We start from the raw sequence: 27,653 nt of genomic DNA, 5'->3' as shown, positions 1-27,653 counted from the left end.
GGAAGGGGTTGATGGGAATTGTAGTCCATAACATCTGGAGTGCCAAAGGTTCGCCACCATGGCGTTAGGGTGTCTGACCACAGAGCTTCCAACATCTTTAAAGCAGCTTTGACACCAACATCTGCCCCCTGCCCCCCAGGCATTACCATGGAGGGCAATCTCTTTCATTCTTGACTATATTTTCACTAGCTATTCATGAGCAGAACTGTAGTGTTTGGGCTGCCATTAAAATGTGCACGAGCATCTGTGGCATTCTGAACACCCCCAAACTATCAGCGCCTCTATTTTTCTAAGCATCTGTTCCGTGCACGGCACCATTTGCACCATCGTTTTAGTGTACCACGATGCGGTGACCAGATATGCAGCAAAGTACTGAATTTGCAGTGAAGAGTCCTTTGCCAGGAATCTGGACAGCAGCCCTGTGGTGCCATTGTAATCCTTCTGAAATCAAATCAAATGTTTGCTTTTTCATGACTGTTTCCCCCAGCCATGCCACATAAATGGAACCTTGTCACTTTAAGAGCCGAGCTGTGTGTTTTCCATTACTCAGCACGGGGTGAAACTCTGTATGGTGAAACTTGTCTAGGCTCTCTGGGCGGACTGAAAACAAGCTTTTAATTCTCATGAATGTGATACTAGATTTGGAAGTGTGTGAACTGGATGAAATCTCAGAAAATATCTACTGACGGTGGGACAAGATTTGAATGTTTTCTTTAACTCATTGTTTTATTCCTGCCCTCATGTTTAGAGGGGTGGTCCAAGAGGAGCAATCGTCACTTGCTTTCCTTCAGCAGAACCTTCATACAGTAATTCCCAAGGCTGATGTGCCGCTTAGGAATTGTTAGCGTGCTACGAAATTCCCAAGGCTATAACCCTCATCCACAGATGTCCGCCTGTCCACACGATTCACTGTTCTGATCTTTTCTGCTTTCAAAATTGGCCTCCACTGGAGGGGATAGGCCAGTGGTTCTCAACCTTCCTAATCCTGCGACCCTTTAATACAGTTCCTCCTCTTGTGGTGACCGGGATAGATGGATAGAGGAGCAGTGTCTCAGTTCCTAAGACCATCGGAAATATGTGTTTTCCGATGGTCTTAGGCAACCCCTGCGAAAGGGTCGCTCAACCCCCAAACGGGTCGCGACCCACAGGTTGAGAACTGTTGGGATAGGCAGTTTTGCCACAGCCCTTCATCGGATCTATCAACTGTCCTGAAACGGAATGCTTCATATATCACAGCGGAATTTATCGCCTTCATAGGAGGCTGCTGCAACTCTGCATGAGTCCCTGTTCCAGATTTATTCAACAATTATTAAGCATGTGCCAATTTACACAATTAGTCATTGGGATTCCTTTGCTGCAAAAAGGCAATTTGTCAGGGCACTGAAATATACATATACAGCCCTCGTAACAAACGAATTCAGTAACTCTGCTTTAGGGAGCTCTCAAACCTATTACATTATATTATGGGGTTTTTTTAAGAAGAAAAACCCCATTGATTTTACTTGCTGATATAAGACATTTGGTAGACCCAGTGACTATAAATAATTCATATAAATAAAATATAAAAAGGTAAACATGATCAGCTGTCCCCGCCAAAGGGCAGGACAAAACGTATTATACAGGTAACAAGACAGCCAGTTTTCAAGTATTAATTCTTCCAATTAAAAATATCTCAACTGGGCTAAGGAAGGTAGTTTTTGAAAAACTTAGCAGAGGTTTTGCTCTGATTTGACATCAAAACTTGAGTTGGTTTGGGAGGTGGGGTGGGGCAGAACAGCCCCACAACCTCTCCTGATTGTGTACTTGTGGGTCTCCTCCACTTTGATGCAATCCCTTCCAAATCCGGTTTGAAGCCATTTATTTGGAAAGATGATCGTGAAAGGGCCTTTGTACATTGTGTGAAAAGGAAGGAGTGTGTTTTTAAGACTCTACTCATGTTTGGCACCATTTTCCTCGTCTCAGTCCCTGTGGCTGCCATTCCCCCCACCCCTACCACAGAATGGCTTTAAAAATTTTGGCAAGTGTTAGAGCACAACAAATTATGACAAACTCTCATGATCTACTAGCTCCTATCAATTCCCAGCTTTCATTTTTAAATAATTAGTTAGTGCTTTTTGTTGTTGTCCGCTCATCAATTTTTTTTTACTACTTGTTGCATGTTGCCACCCATCTTTTAAAGGAGTCACAACTCTTCATTTTCATGAGGAAAAAAACTAGGGCCCCTTCCGCACATGCAGAACAGTGTACTTTCAATACACTTTCACAATTGTTTGCATGTGGATTTTGCTATTCCACACATCTGCAAAGTACATTGAAAGTGCATTATTCTGCGTGTGTGGAAGAGGCCAACGAGGTGCATTTCAGAAAACCGTTAGGATCGGAGGGGGGCACTAAACCTCAAAAGGTCAATTGGGAGATTTCGGGGTGGAGCCTGGGGAGGGCAGGTTTTAGGAAGGGGAGGGGTAGAATGTCAGCAGGGTGTCATGCCATGTAGTCCCTCCTCCAAAGCAGCCATTTCCTCGAGGGTCTTCCAGAAATTGACTTTAATGGTGGGTGAACTCCAAGGGCCACCTGGAAGTAAACAACCCTAGCCTCGCTCAGCCCTTTTCCACATCGACCAGCCAGCTATCCCTAGGAGTTCACAAGAAGGGTATGAGGAAGCTGTTGCCTTATGCAACAAGCCCCTGTTTAGTTCCTATGAATGCTACCACTGAGGAGTAAGCTTCTTCTCTAGAAAGCAGAACGTGATGCGGTGTGCCGAAATTCTCAGAGATGAACTTGCCGAACAAGACCGTCAAGACCATTCTCTTTTTGTGGAGGACAAAAAGAGAACACACTCTTTGTCAAACACATTTTTAATGCACAGCAGAAAAGTAAGCCACATATTCCTGGTTAAGTCAAACAAAGCACTAATGTAGTGTTTGTTCATGCGTACGCAGGCCAGGAGCGTAACTGCTGCTCCGCCCCACCTCTACCATTTTTACTAGATCCCATGCTTGTATCTAAGAACCCCCTCCCTCCCAAACTGTCCGTCCCACACAATGTTCTCACCTCTAATTTTTCTCTCACCCCAATTCTGGGCTAAGTTTTTTTAAAAACCCACAGATTTTAGGTAACTCTTACTCTCCAACCACAATGTCTTCAAGTTTGCCACCAAAGTTCACTTACGAATCATCAAAACTAATGATTTGCCCAAAGGCCGAAGCGGTGTTGAAACACCGCAGAGATCGGCCGTCGATTTTCCGAGCTCTCTGTAAACATTTTGAGGCTTCCCTTGTGTGAAGCAGTTTCTGCCTCAGAAAAATCACCTCAGATTATTCCAGGTACCTTGAAACAAATGTGAGGCTTGACTCATTTCAATGTGAGGAAATCCCTGTAAACAGTGCCACTAGTGATAATAGAGCACTCACAAATTCCCATTAATGGCAGTTCTCCTCCATCATCTTTCAACTTCTGGGGCAGAGAGAATTTTGCCAAACTCCTCCATTTAATTTTTTCCACCCTATGTCTCCACCTGATGTGCCCCAGAGGAAATGCTAACCTGACTACTTTGTTCCCTCACAGCTGATACAGAAAACTCAAAGCACCACACCTTGGACAATCAACTAGGGCAGCTTCAGCAAATGTATTTAACTCACAACGAAATATGTACCTTGCCTTTTTGTTAACTATTTGTCAGCTCTGCCTGTTGCCCACCTGTGGGATATTTATCTTTCATCTGCACCTGACCAAAGTGAGGAAAGATCACATAAATCAGATTGATGTGGTGAAATTCTAGACAACTTGGCTTCAGATTGTGGGTAGAGATACCACATTTTCAAATGCCCCACACATTTTGAAAATGAACTGGGGGAGAACTAAGATAATCCCATATAGCCCTGGATTAACCATGTACATTTGAGGTGGTTTGACTAGTATTTGGGAGGCTTGTTGGTTTGCATTGATATCTTCACATGCTGCAATTTTGTGTGCTACCACAGATCAGATTTTTTAAAAATCCCCTCTGCTCCCTTTTGCATGCTTTTCCCTGTAGGCATGACACTGGATTCATCAGCACAAATACACACATGTGATCATGGCTGCAGTAAAGCAATATGGTCACCCATCTACTTATTGTTGCAAAGAGGGATCATCCCTTCTTTCTACTGCCTTATCTGTGGTCTCCCACCAAGTGCAGATCACAGCTGCTTCCACATTGGGATTTCCCCCACAGCATCCGGGCAACCCAATTTGGGTATGGCTCACCCAGCTCCTGTATTTTCCCCCTTAGAACCAGATTAAAAAATTACCCACTTCAATCTATCTCATAGGGGAAACTGTAGGGCAGCTGCAGGCAGAATGTCCAAACTACTATGGTTTTCGGTGACTGGGCTCCAAAATTCTCCAATTTTCCCTGAACCTGATTTGCAGCCCAACAGCAGCTGTGGGAAAAGTCATTTTTAAAAGAGGCAGGAGCCCGACTCTGCTTGAACCTGCAGTGTAAGGGAAGAAGGGGACTTCTTCCTCCAGCACTGTTTCCCCTATTGCACAGTTTAGAGCAACACACAAGCTCTTCCCCCACCCGCTGCAGTTCCGAGAAGAATTGAGCTCCTCTTGATTTTTAATGTGACGCTCCTCGCAGCTGCTGTGTGGCTGAAAGGCAAAGCTAATCAGGTCCAGAGAAACCCAGGATGGAGCAGGAAAAAATGTAACATGTAGTGTAGCCCTGATAGCCGGTCAGTTCCACCCCTCACAGATGATTGACACAGGAAAAAGGCAAGGGGCGTGTGCACAAATCCACAAAGAAGAAACAGACTGTCAGATCAACACGCCACATCATGAGACAGCGTGAACCCGCCGCTTCATCATTTACCACACAACCACCAAACACAAAATCCAGCCTGGCTTATCCCACTCTCCAGAATTTTGCTACTTCACACTTATCGCTTCACTCCATGTAACGTACACAAAATGTGTTTTCTTCATTTGCAAGAATAAAGGTACCTGCTACAAAAAAGATTATCCCAAATCCCACCGAGCTCAACCAAACATGCAACCGCTTGGAATCCCCAGGATTCCCTTCTCCTGACCCCATTCTGAGATTAAAGTTAAAACCTGAGTCCTATTGCTTAGGTTGTATCGTACCTGGATGAAAGAGAATACTGTCAAAGCATGAAGTGCTGAAGATTTTCCTTCAAAAGTGAGGGGCTCCCCTAGAGGAAGTCCCTCAAACTGGCTAACAACCGTCCCTTAAAGTAGATGCATTTTTGAAACGAATGGAACAAGTTATGAAATTTCTCAGCATAAATCAATTTTCTTTCATCATCCTGAGATCCTGAACATGTGCTTCTAGAAGAGGGGAGGAAGGGGGAAAAATCAGTAATAACGTTTCAGTCAATTCAGACATACAGTTTGATTCGCTAAAATTAGAGGTTACTAAAGTCAAAAGGGATTTTTTTTTGGAGGGTGCCAGAATATGAACCATTTAAAAGACTCTCAGAGTTCGTGGCAAAGTTTTCAGGGCTCAGAATTTCAATTGAAGGTTGTGGGGGAAAGAGAAGAATTTCGGCAGCTTCTGTATAAACGTTTTGTCGCAGTTCGGGAACGAAGAATACGATTGCTTCTGCCCTGGATTGACATTTAAATATAATCAAATCCCTCCTTTGTCTGCCAAATTCAACTTCTTGCGGGGGGGGGGAAATTCAGCGGATCCTGTGGAACAGTTCTATTTGGCAGTTCTTCTCTGCAAAGAAATCCCAACTGTAGCTGGATAGCTCAGACCTGGGAAAAGTGGGAGAGTGCCACTCCTCCTGTCTCCACAGTGCAGGACTGGAACCCACCAAATAGCTGCCAGCCCCCACCCCAAAAGTCTCACAGAAAAGCTTCTTCCGTTGTGAAAGAAAGGATCAACCATCCTAGGAAAGCTGTAGGTAACAAGTAGGGTTTCTTTTCTGTGGGAGAACCACCAAGGTGAGGGTAGGAATGTCACATCGCCTCTTGACGGGCCTTCCTCCTCATTGTTTTTTTTCCAGGGCCTACCAGCTACGTCAGCCATGGGGAGATACATTTGTCGTAGACGGTGCGGTTCGAGTGCCAAAATGTGTGGGAGACGTCCGGCATTGTGTAGAGAACAATGTCACCGCGAGCATCCAGGGTCTTCAGACCAAAGGTGTCCTTGAGGTATACCTGAAGGAAACCATTAAATAGCTTTAAGTCGAGATGGGGGTAGGGGGAATGTTCATACCTTGACACTTGTAGGCTCAGAAACGAACTCATCTAAGTCTGGCAAAGACACGCCAACAACATACCGAGACAAACTGAAATTCGGCCTAGTCTGCGGTTCACCTGAATCCATGAAGGTGAGAACTGAGAAAAGATCAGAAGGAACTACGTGGACCAGAAGGAATTGTTCTGAGTCTATTCCCATCCTCATCCTCTTAGAATATGGGCTACGCAACCTTCCATCTATTTGCCTTCAGGACTACCTTTCAATCCTTGCTACTTTTGCATCTCACAATTTCTCTCCTCTCCTCAGTAGTTTGCTTCCCTTTCCTCAACTAAAACTAAGTTCTATAACCACTAAATACTGATTTTCTGATCTTTTAGCAGAGAAATCTCAGCACTACCCAGTTACAACGATTAGGGTAAGACTAAGAAGAACCCAGGATAGGAACCCTGTAAGGAGACTCAAGGCAGCTTACAAACTCCTTCTCTTCCTCTCCCTACAGCAGACACCTTGTGAGATAGGTGAGGCTGAGAGAGTTCTGAGAGAACTGTGACTAGCCCAAGGTCACGCAGCAGGAATGTAGGAGTGTGGAAGCAAATCTGGTTCACCAGATAAGAGTCAGCCACTTATGTGGAGAAGTGGGAAATCCAATCCAGTTCTCCGGAGTTGAGTGCATCTGCTCTTAACCTCTGTACCACACTGGCTCTCAAACCCAAAAGCAGTTTCCACAGGTGGTGGTCAAGACTGAAAGGGTGTCCCATGTTCTCATTTCTGTTTGTTTTTCAGTGACATGGCAGCATAAGACCTTCCAGTGCACCTCCAACTGAAACCATCAAGTTTCATCCAAGGTGTTTACACCACATCCTCCAAAACTACTCCTATCTTCTGACCAAACGAGAACACTGCAGACCTGGTTTCTAGTGCCTCATGTTACTCAAACTCAGAGTAGCTGTAGTTTAGGAATCCTGCCCCCCCCCCCCCCAATCTTCTCAGCTGATTTTGTAGACCAATGTAGAAGAAGAAGAAGAGTTTGGATTTATATCCCCCCTTTCTCTCCTGAAGGAGACTCAAAGGGGCTTACAATCTCCTTGCCCTTCCCCCCTCACAACAAGCACCCTGTGAGGTAGGTGGGGCTGAGAGAACTCAGAAGAACTGTGACTAGCCCAAGGTCACCCAGCTGGCGTGTGTGGGAGTGCATAGGCTAATCTGAATTCCCCAGATAAGCCTCCACAGCTCAGGCGGCAGAGCTGGGAATCAAACCCGGTTCCTCCAGATTAGATACACGAGCTCTTAACATCCTACGCCGCTGCTGCTCCCTTTCTTGACACATTCACTTGTTACAAGGAGCCATGGATTCCTACCCCACTCACCAATTGGGACTGCATTTCCTTCACTGTCTCGTTATTATCATAGAAGGCGAACAGGCTGCAAAAAAAAGAGAGAGAAAGAAAGAAAGAAAGAAAGAAAGAAAGAAAGAAAGAAAGAAAGAAAGAAAGAAAGAAAGAAAGAAAGAAAGAAAGAAAGAAAGAAAGAAAGAAAGAAAGAAAGAAAGAAAGAAAGAAAGAAAGAAAGAAAGAAAGAAAGAAAGAAAGAAAGAAAGAGGAAGAACAATATTAAGTTACAAAGTAGGGCTGGAGAGCTCACACCTTCTTCCGTCCCACTATAGGGGCAGATTGGCCCGTTAGGCCAGAGGGGAAAATCCTCGTGGGCCAATGGTCTGGATGCCAGGATGAGATGGGCGGGCAGTATCCAATGCCACCAGCCAGCTGTCCATACCTCATGTCAGCTGAGCGGAAGCTGAGCAGAGCTAACATTAGATATTCGCACCTATTTGGTAGAACCGGTAGCTAATTTTTTGTTTAATTCAGCGAACTTGTGTAATCCCACCACTGAGTCCTTTCGGAACCAGTTATTAAATTATCTGAATCCTACCACTGCATGGACCCCAAAAAGGTTGATATAAAGCACAGGTGTCAAACTCGCGGCCCTTCAGATGTTATGGGCTACAGTTCCCATCATCCCCTGCCAGCATGATGCTGGCAGGGGATGATGGGAACTGTAGTCCATAACATCTGGAGGGCCGCGAGTTTGACACCTATGGTATAAAGGGAGGGACAGACCCAAAGATATAATGATCCCAAATGGTTTCTGGCTTTAAAGGTTAGAACCGGAACCTTGAATCTGATCAGGAATTCAATCTGGAGCCAATGCAGCTGACTGAGAATCGGTGTTACTTGAGCTCTCCGTGGGGTCCCAGTCAGGACCCGCACCGCCGCCTTCTGGAGCAATCGCAATATCGCATTGCCTATCGTTATCAATGAAACAAACTGACAATAAAAAAATACTAAATACCCAAAATATATTCTCACTGGATAGAAGTAAATGATTTTGTTTGAATTTGACCCTTCATGCTTAGTGCATAGCTTTGGATTTTAAAAATATCAACATATGGCTAATAGATTCAGCCAATATAGACTTCCAGGCCTGGAGAAAAGTATTGAACAGTTATATAGAGTGTAAATACTGCCCTATTTGGTCTCTTTTTAGGCTTCCTGATTTAATCTACTAGGAACTCGCCCAGACCAAAGAGGTGATGGACACATTCTGATAACAGAGAACATGCTCCTTCTATCTCTCTCTCTCTCTCTCTCTCTCTCTCTCTCTCTCTCTCTCTATCTCTCTCTCTCTCTCTCTCTCTCTCTCTCTCTCTCTCTCTCTCTCTCTCTCTCTCTCTCTATCAGCGTAGGTGAGCGGCTCTCCTCCGCGTCTCCCAAACCTCACCTGGATTGCCACGGCGTGATGACGCCATCATCCGGACCCCCAATCAGAACCATCTTCCGAATGCGCAGTAGGTTCTTCTTCCAGGCTGCATAGAGTAAGAGAGACACATCTCAAAAGCTGGGTCAACTCTCTGACTCCTCACTCCCCCTCAACGTTCCCCCTGCCCTCTCTTCAGTCACTGCTACTCCTTCCCCCAATCATCCCGCATAGAACATAAGAACATAAGAACAAGCCAGCTGGATCAGACCAGAGTCCACCTAGTCCAGCTCTCTGCTACTCGCAGTGGCCCACCAGATGCCTTTGGGAGCTCACATGCAGGATGTGAAAGCAATGGCCTTCTGCGGCTGTTGCTCCCAAGCACCTGGTCTGTTAAGGCATTTGCAATCTCAGATCAAAGAGGATCAAGATTGGTAGCCATAAATCGACTTCTCCTCCATAAATCTGTCGAGGCCCCTGGTTAGTGGCCATCACCACCTCCTGTGGCAGCATATTCCAAACACCAATCACACGTTGCGTGAAGAAGTGTTTCCTTTTATTAGTCCTAATTCTTCCCCCCAGCATTTTCAATGAATGCCCCCTGGTTCTAGTATTGTGAGAAAGAGAGAAAAATTTCTCTCTGTCAACATTTTCTACCCCATGCATAATTTTATAGACTTCAATCATAAGCATAAAAAGTTTCCCACTCCGTCACCCACCAGGAATTTGCAGAATCCTTGCACAGTGTAGGTTTTTTTGCAGAAGGCAGGGCTGGAATGCTATCTCAAGGAGTAGCCCCTTCTGAGGCCACAGATATCAATTTTCCCTAACCCAGATTGGTACCACATACCACAAAATGCAAATCAAGAAGTAATTATACAAGAGGAGTTAATAATCATTACACCGTATTGGCTCTCACAGTTAAGAATGGCAGACTCTTATCTGGAGAACAGGGTTCAATCCCCCACTCCTCCACATGAGGCCTGCTGGACCCAATCACAGTTCTCTCAGAACTCTCTCAGTCCACCCAGAGGCAGGCAAGGGCAAGCCACTCCCAAAGGGGTCTTGCTTTGAAAACCCTGTGGAGTTGCCGTACGTCAGCTGCGATTTGACAGCACGTACACAATTACTCTGTAGCACTGACCTGGATGGAGAGACTGCCCCGATACAGCACATCCACTAGCTCAGGGGTCTGCAACCTGCGGCTCTCCAGATGTTCATGGACTACAAATCCCATCAGCCCCAGCCAGCATGGCCAATTGCTGGCCTAAGCTAAGCCTAAGCCACAGGTGTCAAACTCGCGGCCCTCCAGATGTTATGGACTACAGTTCCCATCATCCCCTGCATGCTGGCAGGGGATGATGGGAACTGTAGTCCATAACATCTGGAGGGCCACGAGTTTGACACCTATGGCCTAAGCTAAGGAACATCAGACACTTGCTAGTCCAGGACTGTACAAATTCAAGCTACTGCAGGAACACAAACGTCGGCCGAAAGCAGGTATGTGAGATTTGCCCACAGCCAAGTATAGCCATTCTGCCAATACATTTCGTATTTTGGGGACTGCGGGGTTCTTACCTGTAGCATTGGGGTGCAGCTTTTCATCATTCAGCAGGGCCAGGAAATTGCTGTTGTTGAGGTAAAGATCTCGATGATGTGGATCTGAAAATGTAGAAGACGGGGAGTGGGGGATTGGGACGAGGGGAGGGGAGTGTTAGAAAGAGGTAAAAGAAGTGGGGTCTGGATCTAGCCCAGGGGTCTGCCACCTGCGGCTCTCCAGATGTTCATGGACTGCAATTCCCATCAACCCCTGCCAGCATGGCCAAGTGGCAGGGCTGATGGGAATTGTAGTTCATGAACATCTGGGGGGCCATAGTTTGAAGACCCCTGCTCTACGTACCTGAAGCTACCTGAACAAATGAATGTGCTAAATCAGTGACATGTCATATGAATCTCACCATTCCAGTAGTTACAGATAGAGAAATCCTGGCCCAGCTGTGTGTAGCATAGGCGATACAGATTGGATTTCATGTGCTGGGGAAACAGCCATTTCAGGTACTTGGTGTCTGCATGGAAAACAGAAATGCAATGAGAGAAAGGACATTACTCAACACCATTGCCTTTCCCCACAACTACTCCAGTCCCGGATTTCCCTCCACCCCATTCTGACATGTCTCCATTCTGATTCATACTTTGGCCCCATTCCAGGTCAGCCCACCCACAGAGGTAAACCAGGTAACCAACCGGCTGAGATGTCAAAATTCCTCCTTTGATCCCATAAATGTGAAGCTATACTAGCTGATAAGGGACACTGAGGTAGTTTGTCAGGTGGACAGTACTGGTGTAGTGATTAGACCATGGAGATCCAGATTCAAATCCTGATGTGGAAGTTTATTGAGTAACCTTGGGCTGGTCACCCATTCCCAGACTAACCAGTCTCAAAATGGTAGCTGTTAGGATAAAACAGAGAGGGGAGGACCATGTGCTCACTCTGAGTTCTTCACAGAAGAAGAGAGATAAAAATGTTTCTGCTACCTGCCATTTTCAGAGGAACACAACTGCGAGCTCTGCCATCACACAGGGTCCACAGCCCAAAGATGTAAGAACGTAAGAGTAGCCATACTGGGTCAGGCCATGGGTCAATCTACTTCACAGTGACAAGCAAGAAGACTCTGGGAAGCCCCCAGAGGGACAGGGGAAGAAGGATCTTATAATAAGCCAAATCTTGTCTGTTCCTACTTGCTGAGACTACTGAGGGCCTGAAGGAAGAAAATGTCTTTTTCCTGATTATGGCTACCCGAGATCCATTAACTGGCACAAACTGAACTACAGTGGAACCTCGGTTTTCATTGCCTTCCGTTTTCATCTGTTTTGGTTTTCATCGACTTTTTCAGTGAAAAATTTGTCTCGGTTTTCATCAATTTGCAGTAAGGTGCAGGGTTTGTGGAGAAAAATCACCCGGACAAAGCTGTTGCAGGCCGGGTCTGCAACTTGTTAAATGACAATGTCTTGCCCCATTTCAGACAAATCTTAAAGAGGCGTCAGAAACTGACCTCTTCAGACAGCTTTCTGGTGCAACAATGGTCCACTGGCTCTGAAGCTGGTCCTAGCGTTATTGTTTTTTATTGTTTTCAGCATTAAACACTATGTTTATTCACCAAAAATGTGGTTTGGTATGTTTTTTGGAGTGCCTAGAACGGATTAATTGGATTTACATTGATTCCTATGGAAAAGTTTGCCTCGGTTTCGGTTTTCATCGATTCTTTTCGGACGAATTACCAACGAAAACCAAGGTTCCGCTGTATAACTCTTCTTGGGCTCTTCCACAGAGACACCACCCTTCTTGACACAGAAAAATGCCTCATATCTGACTTGGAGTATTGGTTTGTGTAATTATTCAGGAAAGTCCATTTGACTGCCAGAGGCACAAAAGGAATCTTTGCCCAAGAGATCCAAAGTCTCTGAGCTGGAGATGTAAGATGACTGACAGGGGACTTTCTGTATCCAAACTACGTCCTCTGCCTCTGAGATATAGTCCCATGCCTACAACAAACAGGATCAACACTGTACAATGCTCAGTGTATGATGATACAAAGAAGCACAGCAACATTTTAATTCACTCAAGAGCCTGGCAGAAACGTTGGGCCAGTGTCATCCGATCTTTCCCCTACTTACCCCCATATTGTCCCATCTGCGGGGAAGAGAGAGAGATGAAGGTATCCACGTTGTGATCGGCCATCGTGGAGAGGAGAGCGCGGCAGATCAGTCCTCCTGCAGGGCAGATAAAAGGGCAAGTTACCTTCAAGGGCAGAAATGCGTCCGCCTTCAACAGTAATTTTATACTCTTAGCATTTCCACTTTGAACCACCAGGGGGAGACTGAACTTGGCATGTTTGTTCTCTGAAGATGCAATATGGCCGCCCTCCCAACATGAGATTGAACTTTACCTTGCCTTTCAACCTACATTTTGTCTCTGCCAAATAAATCATATTTTTGTCTGATTGGTTATGTAGCAAGTCTCTCTGTATACTTATAATTAGTGGACTGTATACTTATAATTAGTGGACTTAACCTCTGTTCAAGAGATCATGTGGGCGCGACTGCTTCATTCATTCTTTCCTCTGCCGAGAGACACACAAAGTTTTCCTGGCAGAACCCCAATTCATTTGGGGATAGTGGAAAGGAATATCTCACAGATCAGCTGTCTTGCCTAACAAGAACTTCTGAATAACTACCCTTTCCCCAGTGGCGTAGCGCCAACAGAACGGGGGGTGATGCCCCGGCGGAGCAGTGGCGAAGGCGTGGCCGGGCTGTAGAGGGGGTGTTCCCGGGGCGTTCTAGGGTGGGCGGCATTGCGGCAGGGGCGGAGCAAGGGGAAACTGCGCTTGGGGCCTTGCCCGCAAAAGGGATTACCAGCCTCCAGGTGGGGCCGGGATCTCCTGGTCTCCGGGTGACAGAGATTAGTTCCCCTAGAGCAGGGGTAGGGAACCTGCGGCTCAAGAGCCGCATGCGGCTCTTCTGCCCTTGCACTGCGGCTCCACAAGCCGAGCCGCTGGCCCCATCCTTACCTGCCCTGCAGGCAGTAGGGCGGGCGCACCAACTGCCCACAGTCAGCTGGGCCGCACCGCGGGCTTCCCCTCTCGCCCACCCCGTTGGAGCGGGGTGGGCACTTTCCCGGTGGCCGGCGAGGCCGAGCCACCGGCTTCATCCTTCCCCGCCCTGCAGGCAGCAGGGCGGGCGCACCAATGGCCGGCAGCTGGCTGGGCCACACCGCGGGCTTCCCCTCTGGCCGGCCCGTTCGAGCAGGGCGGGCGCTTTCCTGGCGGCCAGCAAGGCCAAGCCGCTGGCCCCATCCTTGCCCGCCCTGCAAGCAGCAGGGCGGACGCATCATGCGCTTCTCAGAATGAGCAGAGTAAAAGGTAAAAAAAACCCCAATATATATAGTGTTATCTTTATTTTAAATGTCAAAAATTATTTGCGGCTCCAAATGTTTTCTTTTCCCACGGAAAACGGGTCCAAATGGCTCTTTGCGTGTTAAAGGTTCCCTACCCCTGCCCTAGAGAAAATGGCGGCTTTGGAAGGTGGACTTTATATCCCACTAAGGCCCCTAACCCTAACCTTACCGTAACTCTCCCTACCCCCACCCCAAAACATCCAGTAAGGAGCAGCAGTGGCGTAGGAGGTTAAGAGCTCGTGTATCTAATCTGGAGGAACCGGGTTTGATTCCCCGCTCTGCCGCCTGAGCTGTGGAGGCTTCTCTGGGGAATTCAGATTAGCCTGTGCACTCCCACACACGCCAGCTGGGTGACCTTGGGCTAGTCACAGCTTCTCGGAGCTCTCTCAGCCCCACCCACCTCACAGGGTGTTTGTTGTGAGGGGGGAAGGGCAAGGAGATTGTCAGCCCCTTTGAGTCTCCTGCAGGAGAGAAAGGGGGGATATAAATCCAAACTCTTCTTCTACTCTTCTTCTAATTTCTTAACCTAGAACTGGCAACCCTTCCCCCAAATTGGAAAGGGTCATATTCCCCTGCCTTCGCTGTGAGTTCAATGCGTGACCTCAAGTGAAGGAAGATCATAATGGTGGCCCACATTACAGGGCTTTCATAAGGACAAAAGAGGAGACCTGTTGCTTTGTTATAATTACTGGTACACAACACAATCGAATACGTTTGCAGCTTTTAAGTTTTCCTGGAATGGAGTCAACCATCACATGCATGAAGTTTTTCCCCTCAGCTGACAGCGATAAGCAACTGGGCGGGATAAAGCCAGGAAGCGTAAGAGACCCATATTGCAACATATCTGTGAAAAGCAAAGCTAGAAGACTGGCGATAGTATTGCCAACTCTAGTAGGGGAGATTCCTGGAGATTTGGGGTGCAAGGGAGTCAGGGCAGAGTTTGGGAAGCACGAGAGAGCTCAACAGGGGTACAGCGGCATACAGTGGCATCCTCCAAAGCTGCCATTTCTTCCAAGGTGGGTGATCTCTGTAGTATAGTTGTAATTCTGGGAGAACTCCAGGCCTTGCCTGGAGGTTGGCAGCCAGAACAGGTGATCACTCAACGACTACTTCTCTCAGTGCTTGACTGCTAGGCTCCCCTGGTACATATCAGAGAAATGTCAGAAAAATTGCACAGAATTGTCATAAGCCAGAGCTCTTGCAAAAGATCTTTCGTGGCCTTTTGGTTCCACTTTCTATTCTAGCTGCACGGTCAAGCCTACAGATCTACCATCTAAGGCAGTGGTTCTCAACCTTCCTAATGCCGCGACCCCTTAATACAGTTTCTTATGTTGTGGTGACCCCCAACCCTAACATTTAATCCATTTTACAGATGGAGAACACTGATGCAGAGAGTCTTAGGCGACCCCTGTGAAAGGGGTCGCGACCCACAGGTTGAGAACTACTGATCTAAGGGAAACATTTTGGCATCAGCCGATATGCTGGCTCCGTCCCACAAAAGTTTCTGCATCAAGACTTTCACGTTCTTGCTTTACAGCATCACAAGAATGTGCTTTTATTATTGTTTCATTGCAACAGGCTCCTGAAATAATCATCACTATAATAGTTCCGTGACAAGAACCTTATGGCTAAAAAGCACCCAGAGCTATGTCAACCGGAGTATGATCCTTCCCAGATCTCGTTTGAAAGCCCTCGGCATTCAATTTTCCTTTCAAAGGGCATTGCGGAGATGTGGGAAGAGCAGAGCAAAGGCTTCTGCCTTTGACTGCTCAGCAGAGGTAAGATGGTGATAATGATTATGAGGATAGGAGTACCACCTCCAGAATTTTGGGTGTTGCTTTGTGGGAAAGATGATGGCTCTCCCTTTTCTGACAAATTACAGCTGCTATCTCCCAGGTGGCCAAGCTTCTATTTTGTTAATCTTGCTGCCCATAATACTGATATATAGCTTTAATATTTTGTAGCCACCTCAGGGGCGCTCGCAGGAGAGAAATGTTTAAAATAAATTTGTAAACAGATTCTTGGTGTTCTGTTCTCTCACTTTTCCAGAAGCTTCTATTTATGGCAGAGGATTCCGGAGGAGACCACTTTCTCACTTGGGATGGGGTGCCCAGGAAGCTCAGAAAAACAGCAGCCATGGCCCTGACTCTAGCTTTCTTGGGCACCACAAAGGAAGAACGAAAGAGTGGGATGAGCTTAGACGGTTTTGTTGGCCAAGTGGGCTGGTAGCATCTGCCATGGGCAAAGGGAGTGCAATAAGAATAAGAACTCTGAGGAGTGCTCCTACCCTCAGGAATGGAGTCTCTGAGGAGACCAAGTAGGCTCCCATGCCTCTACCATTCCACCAGTTGTTCAGGAAATCCTTTTCACAAAAAGAATAGGGCTGGGGGATAAACAAAATGGTCCAAGAGAATGCTTTTTAGTCTATCCCAGTGTTTTATCTTATTGCATTGTTGTCTTCTTTTGAAACTCCGTTCTCTGTATTATTTGTGACATATTATGTCCGAAACTTTTTTCTCTTCGCACTCTTTTTCTAATTTTTGTAATTTTGGTCCTACTACATTGTACGTTGGATATTTTACACTGTCTGATGAAGTACATATGTGCCATCAAGTCACAAATGACTCGTGGTGACCTCTGAGGCAAGTGAGAAACAGAAGTGATTTGCCATTGGCTGCCTCTGCAGAGCCTTCCTTGGAAATTTCCCTTCCAAGCACTAACCCTGCTTAGCTTCTGACGAGATCGGGCAATACCACGTTGACTTCCCTTCTATGGTCTGATTTCATTTTTTTAATATAATGTGATCTGTCTCCAATCTCAGCAAGAAAGACAGGCTATAAATAAATAAAATTATTTCCCCGAGTTTTTACGGATTCCCGTGAGTCCAGACTGGGGAGAGAAGGGTACCAATTTCTCCGTGTGAACCCCATCTCGATCAGCCCAGGGAGTTTAAAGACTGGCCCACTTGCCCACATTACCTTGTGAGTAACAGATGAGGTGGACCCCGTCGACGGCATTCTGCATAATGGGGTACATGACTTGTCTGAACCCATCCACCTGCATCCAAAGCGGTTTCAAGCTCTCCGTGCGATCGAACAAATCGACGACCGTCACGTTGGTTCCTGGGTGGGTCTGGAGAGAGATGGCGGAGAAGAGAACATAAGAACATAAGAACCAGCCTGCTGGATCAGACCAGAGTCCATCTAGTCCAGCACTCTGCTACTCACAGTGGCCCACCAGGTGCCTTTGGGAGCTCACGTGCAGGATGTGAAAGCAAGGGCCTGCTGCTGCTGCTGCTCCTGAGCACCTGGTCTGCTAAGGCATTTGCCATCTCAGATCAAGGAGGATCAAGATTGGTAGCCAGAGATCGACTTCTCCTCCATAAATCTGTCCAAGCCCCTTTTTAAAGCTATCCAGGTTAGTGGCCATCACCACCTCCTGTGGCAGCATATTCCAAACACCAATCACACGTTGTGTGAAGAAGTGTTTCCTTTTATTAGTCCTAATTCTTCCCCCCAGCATTTTCAATGAATGCCCCCTGCATGCCAGAAGGAGTCAGAATTACAACCAGGGGGGGATCCTCCTCCACATGTCCAACGATGCTCACCCAGGCGACATCCACCATTTGAAAAACAGCCGGACTACGCCTGCTCAGAATTCCAAAGCAGTCAAAAAAATGCTTGCCTTGAAGGCATTCTGAGAAGGAAGGAAATGCTATCTTTCCCTTTCTCCTTCCTTTCCTTATCTTACCCAGCTTATCTTCCTTGGCAGGTACATTTCCCTGGCAGGGAAGCTCTGTCACCCCATTTCCCAGAAATCCACTGCCCTCCCAATCTCTAAAAGATGGCCCGCCACCAGATCCTTAGGAAGTAGCAAAGTGAGAGGTCCAAAGCACAGCTGGGCAGTCCTCATGCACCCACAAATGCCTCTGTCTTTGATAAGCATTGAAAGGCCCTTTCTTGAAACCAAGGGGACTTCCACGAATTCTGGTGAATTTGGGGAGCCTACTCAGTTTTGAGAGTTTCCCCTCAGTTACCAGATGTTCTTCAGTAGCAAGGGTAAATAAAAATTTTTAGCCACTGCTGTAAGGTAAATTTTGCCTCAAGCCTCAGGCATTCAGAGATCAGTGAATGACACGAAACACAAAATTTTATTTATGTGCAGGTTATGTGGTGAATTCTCTTTAAAGCTCGTAGTTTACCAGGTCTGCTCATCACCAGAGACCAGCCTCACAACTCTCTTCTTCCGGAGACAGAGTTAAATCACCCCAAAATCAAGATGTCCTCCTTGACACAGTGGAGAAGAATCCTTCACAATAAGTGTCCGGTGGTTGTTTTACCTCTCAGGGAGCAAGATAGCCAGAAGTGGGATCCAGCAGGTTCTCACAGGTTCCCGAGAGTAGGTTACTAATTATTTGTGTGTGCCGAGAGGGAGTTACTAATTGGTGATTTTGCCACGTGATTTTTGCCTTAGTTACGTCCCTCCTCTCAGCAGTAGCGCGCAGAACTTGAAGCAGTCTAGCAGGAGGTGCACCAGCATGCGTGGCAGCCTGCGCCTGTGTGCATTCGTTTCTCACCCAAGGACCGGCGCAGCGGCTGCGTCCTTGCCACAGCCCCACCCAGGAATGCCCCGCCCCGGAATGCCTGGCCACACCCCATTGTGCCCCGCCCATTGGCGCTACGCCTCCATGAGAACCTGTTACTAAAAATTTTTTGATCCCACCACTGAAGATAGCCCCTGAGAGGTATGATTTTTGTTTTCTGAGGAACAAGAACTAAGTTGGCTGCTGTGGCTGCTAGGCGTGCAAAAAATCTGAAAGAAAAACCTATCTGAAGAGAGGCTTCAAGGCGGGAAAGCAGAGGAGGTGTTGGATCATTAATCTTTTCTTGTGTATTATGTGCCCATAATTTTGTAATGTAGTCAACGTGCTTATTTGGCACCACCTTTCATGGCAGAACAAGAGGTTTATGACTAAATGTCCATCTGTCTAGGTGTGAGATGTTGAAGGTATAGCCAAGATAAGCTAAAGTTTTTGCTCTAGGGTCCTTCATTCTCGAGAGTTATGCTTCCTCAGAAGGGCAATAGGCAACACTGTCATTTAACCTCCATGTGCAAATCCACACAAATGCACGAACACATATGTATGAGCAAAGACCATGGCTCACCAGCAGAGCGCCTGTTTCATATACAGAAAGGTCCTGGGTTCCAAACTCCAGCATCTCGGGTTTTTTTATGATAGCAGGCAATGGAAAGGCCTCTATTCAGAGGTGGGATCCAGCCGGTTCTCACCAGTTCCCGAGAGTGGGTTACTAATTATTTGTGTGTGCCAAGAGGGGGTTACTAATTGGGTCCGCTTTTCCATCTCCACGCCCTCGCCTCCCCGAGAGGCATCCTGCCTTTGAACGTGAAGGTTCCGTATAGCAATTGCGACTAATAATGTAACTCCCTGAACTGGGTTAATCCCTTTCAGGTCCTGCAATTCACTGATTCTCAGCCTGTCGTACCTTTTATCTCGCCAGTCTCTATCAAAGAACCTGTGTGTTTCACCATTGCTGTGTTCAGATTTGTGAGTTGGGGCATTTTCTATAATGTGATGATGATTTAGAAATGACCTGGTGCAAAAACATTTTTTTAGGGTCGTGGTGGGGTGGCTGCCCATGGGGGGGGGCCATCCAACTCAGTTTTTGCCCAGGGCTCAGGTTTGCCTAGGTACGCCTCTGCCCCCTTTGCTGAGGGGGGGCTGGTGAGGGAACCTGTTACTAAAATTTTTGGATCCCACCACTGCCTCTATTGCAAACTCCAGAAGGATAAGGCAACACTGACTGTGACAAACCAGTGGTCTGACTCAGGACTAGCCAGCTTCATTTGTTCACATGATTTATACAGAATTGGCAGAATTTACCTCAGGACCTGTCACAGGCTGATTTTGCACGCTGAAATTGCCCCTCTGTTGGCACGGGGAGTGTCCCGATGCAATCGGGACTTCTGCACAGCCCCCAGCCTTGCAGCATGTTTGTCACATTTTTGCCCCAGCGCTGCCCTGCGGTGCCGGCTTTGCTCCGCAAATTTGCTGAACTGCAAAGGTTGAGGCCCTTTTGAAAAGCCCCTTTGTCGTGCCGGTGGCTTCTGCTGGAGTGCAGCACTCCTCAACAGCAGAATCGGGACCACTTTTCCCGCCTCGCCGCTCTGGCCCGCCCCATCAATCGGCACACACACCCCCTTTGCCCTCCCACACACACGCGAGGAGTTTGCAGGGGTGTAAATGGTGATTCACCCACACACACAAGTGGTTTGTGGGGGGGGGGGGGTCAGAGGTGGGATCCAGCAGGTTCTCACAGGTTCCCAAGAGTAGGTTACAAATTATTTGTGTGTGCTGAGAGGGGGTTACTAATTGGTGATTTTGCCATGTGATTTTTGCCTTAGTTACGCCCCTCCTCTCAGCAGTAGCGCGCAGAACTTGAAGCAGTCTAGCAGGAGGTGCACCGGCGTGCGTGGCAGCCTGCCCCTGCGTGCATTTGTTTCCCGCCCAAGGACCGGCGCAGCGGCTGCATCCTTGCCACAGCCCCACCCAGGAATGCCCCGCCCCCAGAATGCCCGGCCACGCCCCCGTCGGGCCCCGCCCTGCCCCATTGGCGCTACACCACAGTTTGGATTCCACCACGGGGGGGGGGGTTGGTGATTCTCTCACACATGGGAGAGACTCACTAGCTTCTCTGCCAGCAAACCCCTAGCGCGTGCGAGAGAATCAGCAGGTTTTAAAAATAAAAAGTTTCAACAATAAAGTAAAATACTGCCAGAAAGCGGGGGGAATGGGACAAGATTTGGCTAATCAAAAGGCAGGAAATGGAGCGAGATTCGGCCAATCAGAAGGCAGGAAACAGAGGCTGCCTGCACATGCGTGGAAGAGATCCCGGAAGAGCTTGCGGTGCTTAAGCTGTGCTTAAGGGAAAGCCCTGGGCTTGTGGGGAATCTCTCGGGTTTGTGGGGAATGTCCCGCAGCGTCTCCGGCTGGAGTGAAGGAAGAGCTAGGGAGTTGAGGGGAACTACGAGCGGGGTGAGAAACCCTGCAGCAGGGATGCTCCCGGATAAACCACAGGGAATTTTGAAAGTGCAAAATCAGCCACAGTCACATGTTGTCACGCCCTGAAATTTCACCAGACCTTCATGCAACTCTTCAGACCCAAAGGCAGACCTGGGCATTATACGGCCCGCGGGCCATATCTGGCCAGCCGGATGACCCTGACTGGCCCACCTGCCATGCTGGGGAGCGAGGCGTCTTTGAAAGCCCCGCAGAAGCCAGTTGCCTTGGCTGCCAGCTTCTGCGGGGCTTTCAAAAGCACCTCGCCCCCCTGCCTTTTGGCCCGGCCCTCCACAATATTTTCTGTTTCTTATGCGGCCCCATGGAAAAAATAATTGCCCACCCCTGCCCAAAGGAGTCATCTTGAGGGCTAGAAACATGAGGGTTGTTAAATACAAAACATGAGGGTTGTTAAATACAAAACATGAGGGTTGTTAAATACAAAAGTTTACTGCAAACTGGTTCCTGCATTTCAGAACCACCTTCTGTACTTGTGTAATGCAATTAGAACATGCGTTCAGCCCTGGAAATGGCCAGGGTTGGGCCAAAATACTTTGGTATCTTCCAGTCTTATGTTTTTCTTTCTACAAAGAAATAAAGGCTCAAAAACCGGCATACAGGAGCTCCCACACTTGTTCCACAGCACCCTTGACTTTCCAGTCTGACCAGTGAAACCCAATTTAACCACCTGCTTTGTTTTTTTTTTTACACACAACACTAAGTGAACCAGTACCTGCGACCTGCTTCCCCTAACTAGTGTCTGCTAGTACCTGCAAACTGCCAAGGTTCTGAGTCACGCGAGGCTGGGGAAGATAAATTACAATCCATCCCAGCCTCTAAGCAGTAGTGGTTTTTCATATCATCTTTTCATTCGGATCAACACTCAAAGCATCAATCTTTATAAGTAACTGCGCATCATTTCTGCTGGGGTAATTGCTAAAATTCGACAGACAGGAATAAAAACCAGTTCCCAGAACTCTGCCTCTACTATCTCCGTCACTAATTAGAATGACCAAGCGACAAAACTTAGGATGAAATTACAAAGGCGGGGCTTAATTTTATGTTTGGTTCGCACATGTAGGGAAATAAGGTGGTATAACAGACAAGCTCTTCAGAGCGCAGGAGGGAATCACATTTTGGAATGGCTCCAGTGGTGGGATCCAAAAATTTTAGTAACAGGTTCCCATAGTGGTGGGATTCAAACAGTGGCGTAGGGCCAATGGGGCTGGGCTGGGCACGACGGGGGCGTGGCCGGAGCATTAATAATTTCTCTGTTACTGTAAAAAAACTCTTACTGTAAAAAAAAAGTTCCTAATTTCCAGCTGGTATCTTTCTGTCCATAATTTAAACTCATTATAGCAAGTCCTATTGTCTACTGCCAACAGAAACAACTACTTCTCCTCCAATTGACTGCCTGTCAAATACTTAATACTTTCAAATACTTAATTTTGTTTCTAGAAATCAAAAGAAGGATACTTTCCTTAAACAAGGAACTTGACCATATTTCTAAAACATGTTTTTAAAACAGCCCAACAGGGAGAATTATCCCGTTTTCTACCTTCGCTAACCAGCCGCATAGGAAGCAACAGGACTTTATGATTTTTGGACCTAATGGAATTTCTAACGGAAAAGCAGACCCAATTAGTAACCCCCTCTCAGCACACACAAATAATTAGGAACCCACTCTTGGGAACTGGTGAGAACCTGCTGGATCCCACCTCTGAATGGCTCCCTTGTATTAATAATCCCCTGAAATGAGAAAACCAAACAGATAGTGTTTGTCTTCCTCCCTGACATTCTATTTTTATATTTTATACTAGCGGACCCAGCCATGCTTCGCTGTGGCTTACCGTGTGTCGTGCTGAGAGAGGGAGGGAGAGGGTGCTGACTGGGTCTGGGTCTTCCGCTGGGCCTGGGCTCGGCTCCATTCCCTCCCCCCCCCCGCTCCCCTCCCTAGCTATCCTTCCAGCCTTGCCTTCCAGCTCCTCTCCGGCTCCGCTGTTGTCAATGGAGAACGCAAGGGAGGGAGGCGCGCCGCTCTGCGGCTGCTGCTGGTGTTGCTGCTGCAGGAGTCGGCGCCGCCACCGAGCGCATGCCGCGCCCTCCCCCGGCTTGGCGGCCCCTCATTGGTCCACCGAGGGTTTGGGGAAACGTGTGTTTTACCGGGTGCCGGTGTGACCGGTGAGCCCAGTGAAGGGCGCAAAACCTGCTCGCAGCGGGAAGGGACGTCATGTGAAAATTTGGGGGCGATCCGCCCAGCCATTTCCATGTTAGGACATGAGGAACAAACGCACAGTTAGCTTTATATATATATAGATAGATAGATAGATAGATTTTAAATATAAATATATAAATTTTATATATAATATATAAAATATTATACATGATATAAATATACATATATTATATAAATATATTTTATATTAATATTTTATATATTTTTAAAAAGAATCAAAAGGTGGACTCCCCTGCCTGACGTCTGAGTTGGTCTTTATAACCCATTTTTCTCCACCTTTAAGGAGTCTACAAGTGGCTTACAATCACCTTTTCCCTCCCCACAACAGACACCTTTTGAGGTAAGTGGGGCTTAGTGAAATTGAAGTCCCTTTGACACATTTGAGTTCAAAACCAGACTTCTGAACTTACTGCCTAGAAGAGGCAACTCTAATGAAGGATTCTGTCGCCTTTGTTTGTTTCCTGGAAAGGTAATAGTCTGATTAAAATGTGCACTCCAGTGTTTATTCCTGGCGCTCACCTGTTAGAATGACACCGGAAATGCTGGGCTGGCAAGTCGGGCCCGTTAGCCAAGCCTCAGAGGGAGGAAGCTGCCCTAAGCAGTGAAATCATCGTCTAACCTGTTATTTAAGGTCACGAGTATTCAAGGGAGTGTTAAAATAAAAACATAAATGTCAATACAGAATTGGAGTAATGCCAGTAACCAAAGTTAACACCACTGAATTCTTCCATCTGCAGACACACCATACCAATGCAAGGAAAATAACCTCAGAAGCAACATACCATTTTGAATCAGCAAAGATTTTTGGAAAAACCACAAGACGACACCTTCTAAATAACATTACAGCTTACATCTAGAACAGGGGTCTGTAACCTGCGGCTCTCCAGATGTTCATGGACTACAATTCCCATTGTAAAGCTGCCTGACGAATTATACTTCCCAGGAGACCTAGGGGCTCATAAGGTCTCCTGGGAAGTATAATTCGTCAGGCAGCTTTCTCCTTGAACTGTAAATAGGCAGCGTTTTTCAGCCTCAAAAAGTACTACAAAAAGAAAAGGAACGTAGGTAAGTGTAGGAAGGGGGTTGGTGTGTGTGTTTGCGCTGCGGGGGGGAGCGCCACAGGGGGGCGCCGTGGGGGGGGGGCAGGGGGCGGAAAAAACACTCTGCGCACTTGGCGCAGTTTGGCCCAGCTACGCCTCTGATTGAAGGCTTTTATGGCCAGAATCACTAGGGTGTTGTGCAGGGGCAGAGCAAGGGGAAACCGTGCCTGGGGTGCACGCACGCCTTGCGCCCCTGCCGCACCCCGGAATGCCCCTGCCACACCCCCTCCACAGCCCAGTCACGCCTCCGCTGTGGCTCTGCCTGGGGCGTTGGACCCCCCCTTCCCCATTGGCACTATGCCACTGGTGTTGTGTTGTTTCCGGGCTGTAGATCCTCTGAAGATGCCAGCCACAGATGCAGGTGAAATGTCAGGAGAAAATACTACTAGAACACAGCCATACAACCCGGAAACCACACAACACCCCAAAATGAAAATGCTCAAGATTTTCTATTCCTTGGCTCCACCATCAACCAAAAGCCTCCGAAAGTGGGTCGCAAGTCAGCCCTCCATAATGGCTGCCCCTGCCCTTTCCATTGCTCTCTTTTGCATTCTGAAAAGCAAGATCTGACCTTGGACATGGGTCATGATCCATGCCATTCATTAGTTGGCACTTTCACTGAATATCCACGTTGATCAAGAAAAATGTGTCCTGATGGTTGCTTGAGTGAGCTTCTCAGAATATTAGGAGGGATTGGAAAAAGAGGATGGTGAAAGGCTGGGATGTAAATACCATGAGGCTGCATATGTCAGAATGTCAGTTATTTGGAGCAGCAGTGGCATAGTGGCTAAGAGCAGGTGCACTCTGATCTGGAGGAACCGGGTTTGATTCCCAGCTCTGCCACCTGAGCTGTGGAGGCTTATCTGTGGAATTCAGATTAGCCTGTGCACTCCCACACACGCCAGCTGGGTGACCTTGGGCTCTCTCAGCCCCACCTACCTCACAGGGTGTTTGTTGTGAGGGGGGGAAGGGCAAGGAGAGTTTAAGCCCCTTTGAATCTCCTATAGGAGAGAAAGGGGGGATATAAATCCAAACTCCTCCTCCTCCTCCTCCTCCTCATAGTGGAGCAGCTGTGCCATTTATGAAAAGGTCCCTGAACTCTCAAAAACATCTCACTGTCTGCTGTAGAAGACAGAACATTGCACTAGATAAGCGCCAAGGTAATAGTTTGCCTGGGGTACCAAAACCCCTTCGGCAAACCTTGAATGGGTCGTCATATCAGGTCAATTTGGACTGGTGGGTCACCATCCTAAAAAAAGGCTTGAAGCCACTGCCTTAGAGGAATTGTGGTATAAAAATTAGAGACAAACAGACATCCTGTGCAAGAAGGTAAGTGGGCAGAAGTGTGATTCCCGCTGACAATTTTCCAGCTGTTGTTTGTGCACTCTGAAGCTCCGCCCCAAGTGGAAGGTGATTGACACAAACAACTGGCGAGCAGAACATGAAGTCCTGCTAAGGAATTTGATCCCATCCTGTTTTCGGTCTATGGGATGAAGATGAAACAGATGCGGAATGGATATGCTTCACACATGTGTCAGATGCTCCTTTAGCAGAACCAATTTTGAAGTACAGAGAGGTAGAGATGAGGGCGTGCCCCAAGGCGTTTGCAATCCAGCTGCTTTCAGGCACCTCTGGTGTTAGTTTGAATGATATTCATTTGCTGCGAGAGGCACTCGAAAGAAGCCAGTCCTAACAAAGTCATTTTTCCATTCCACTAACCCAGTGATGGCGAACCTGTTCGAGACCGAGTGCCCAAATTGCAACCCAAAACACACTTATTTATTGCATAAGTGCCAACGCGGCAATTTAACCTGAATAACCCCCTCAAGCAGGGGCCAGCCTGCTGTAGCCTCCAGCAAGTCCCACATGCGCCGCTCTGCGCCTCTCTAGCATCTCTGCTGCCTCTCCCCCCCACTCCCCCCGGGCAGCAGCCACCTGGAGCACAGGCACCAGGCCCGCCAGCCAAGTCCTCCCTGCTCACTGAGGTGCATGCACATCAAGTCCAGCAGCCCAGGCCAGCCTAGATGTGTGTGTGTGGGGGGGGGGACGATTTCCCCCCCACATGACGAACTCTGCGTGCGCGTGCCCACAGAGAGGGCTCTGAGTGCCATCTCTGGCACCCGTGCCATAGGTTCGCCACCACTGCACTAACCCTTCCGGCTTGTCTGTGCGAATCCGCCACAGCATTGCACAATGCCTCCCACAGCTGCAGCCACCCCGGGATTCCTACCTCATTGATAAAGTCCAGCAGGGTCCCAAAGTCAGAAGGGCTGTCAAAGAGGCCATGAACAACAATGACAGGTTTGTAGGAGGCGGTCAGCGTGAACAAGAGGAAGATGACCAGGGCGCAGAACGGAGCCAGCACCTTGATGTCGCCTTGGCGCTGCTGCATGATCCCTCCAGCTGGGAAAGAGAGAAGGATTAACGTCACCTTTCCATTCGATCGCTTTTCTCCCTGCCTACGTTCTTTCCCAATCTTTCCACCTGTGCACTGCAACCTGCATGCCTTCTGCCACAGAACGATCACGTTAAACCCAAAGATTTGACAGTTCTGAGAGCCTGGCTACAAAACATATTGTTTACAGTTCTATGGACCAGATGTTCACTGGGAGTTCCAGAGAGGAACTCGCTTCCCAGGTATACAGGCACTGATGTAAATTGGGTCCTCTTTAAAAGGCACTTAAGTCCCCACCCACTCATCGTTTTCTCAACTTGAAACAGCCCTGAGAAACTGCTTCTTGTCACGCTGGGGAAACTTATTTGTACACACCAGGAGCAAACAGAAGCATTCTGGGTTGGGAAAACGGCATCTAACAGGGGGACACTTTCCCATGGTTCTGAACCGATCCAGGCCCCTGCATACCTGGGAATTAAAGTTCCACAAAGAATTCCCAGCACACACCTCAGCAGGTAGGGTAGCCAGCTCTGGATTGGAAAATCCCTGGAGATTTTGGAGATGGAGACCGGGCAAGGCGAGGTTGGGGAGGGGGGGAGGACATCAGTGGGGCATAATGTTATGGGGTCCACTTTCCAAGGCAGCTGTTTCCTCCACTGAACTCCACAGAACTGAGCTCTTTAACCTGGAGGCCAGTTGTAATTCCAGCAGATCTCCAGCCACCGTCTGGAGACTGGCAACCATAACAGCAGGACCCACAACGCACCTGTGAACAACAGGCCTGACAAGAGAGGATGCGGCGATTACGTCTCCTTTCTTGATGCTCATTCTCTTCCCTTGCCTGACACAGCCAGTCTGCCTCCAGTTTTTACCCCAAAGGAAGTAGGGCAGAAAGCTGAGCAAAGACACACGGGCAGGGACTAGGGCA

The 27,653-nt window shown here is 47.7% G+C and overlaps 1 protein-coding gene across 3 annotated transcripts in view; it reads right to left on the bottom strand.

Annotated features, from left to right (window-relative positions):
- Positions 1–69: 69 nt before the first annotated feature.
- The window catches only part of PPT2 (palmitoyl-protein thioesterase 2), a 71,668-nt gene continuing 44,084 nt past the window's right edge, over positions 70–27,653 (bottom strand). For all 3 annotated transcript variants that reach the window (XM_048489482.1, XM_048489483.1, XM_048489484.1), the window contains exons 2-9: positions 26,561–26,733; positions 16,895–17,048; positions 12,638–12,733; positions 10,921–11,028; positions 10,541–10,624; positions 8,987–9,071; positions 7,576–7,630; positions 70–6,165 (exon numbers count right to left, since the gene is read on the bottom strand). In XM_048489482.1, the coding sequence (XP_048345439.1) occupies positions 6,022–6,165; positions 7,576–7,630; positions 8,987–9,071; positions 10,541–10,624; positions 10,921–11,028; positions 12,638–12,733; positions 16,895–17,048; positions 26,561–26,722 (888 nt within the window). In that variant the 5' untranslated portion in view covers positions 26,723–26,733 and the 3' untranslated portion in view covers positions 70–6,021. The remainder of the gene's footprint in view (positions 6,166–7,575; positions 7,631–8,986; positions 9,072–10,540; positions 10,625–10,920; positions 11,029–12,637; positions 12,734–16,894; positions 17,049–26,560; positions 26,734–27,653) is intronic.

This window comes from Sphaerodactylus townsendi, linkage group LG03 (genome assembly GCF_021028975.2).
Source record: "Sphaerodactylus townsendi isolate TG3544 linkage group LG03, MPM_Stown_v2.3, whole genome shotgun sequence".
Taxonomy (NCBI): Eukaryota; Metazoa; Chordata; class Lepidosauria; order Squamata; family Sphaerodactylidae; genus Sphaerodactylus; species Sphaerodactylus townsendi.
Note: the sequence above shows the minus strand (reverse complement) of the source record. Positions and strands in the feature narration are given on the sequence as shown.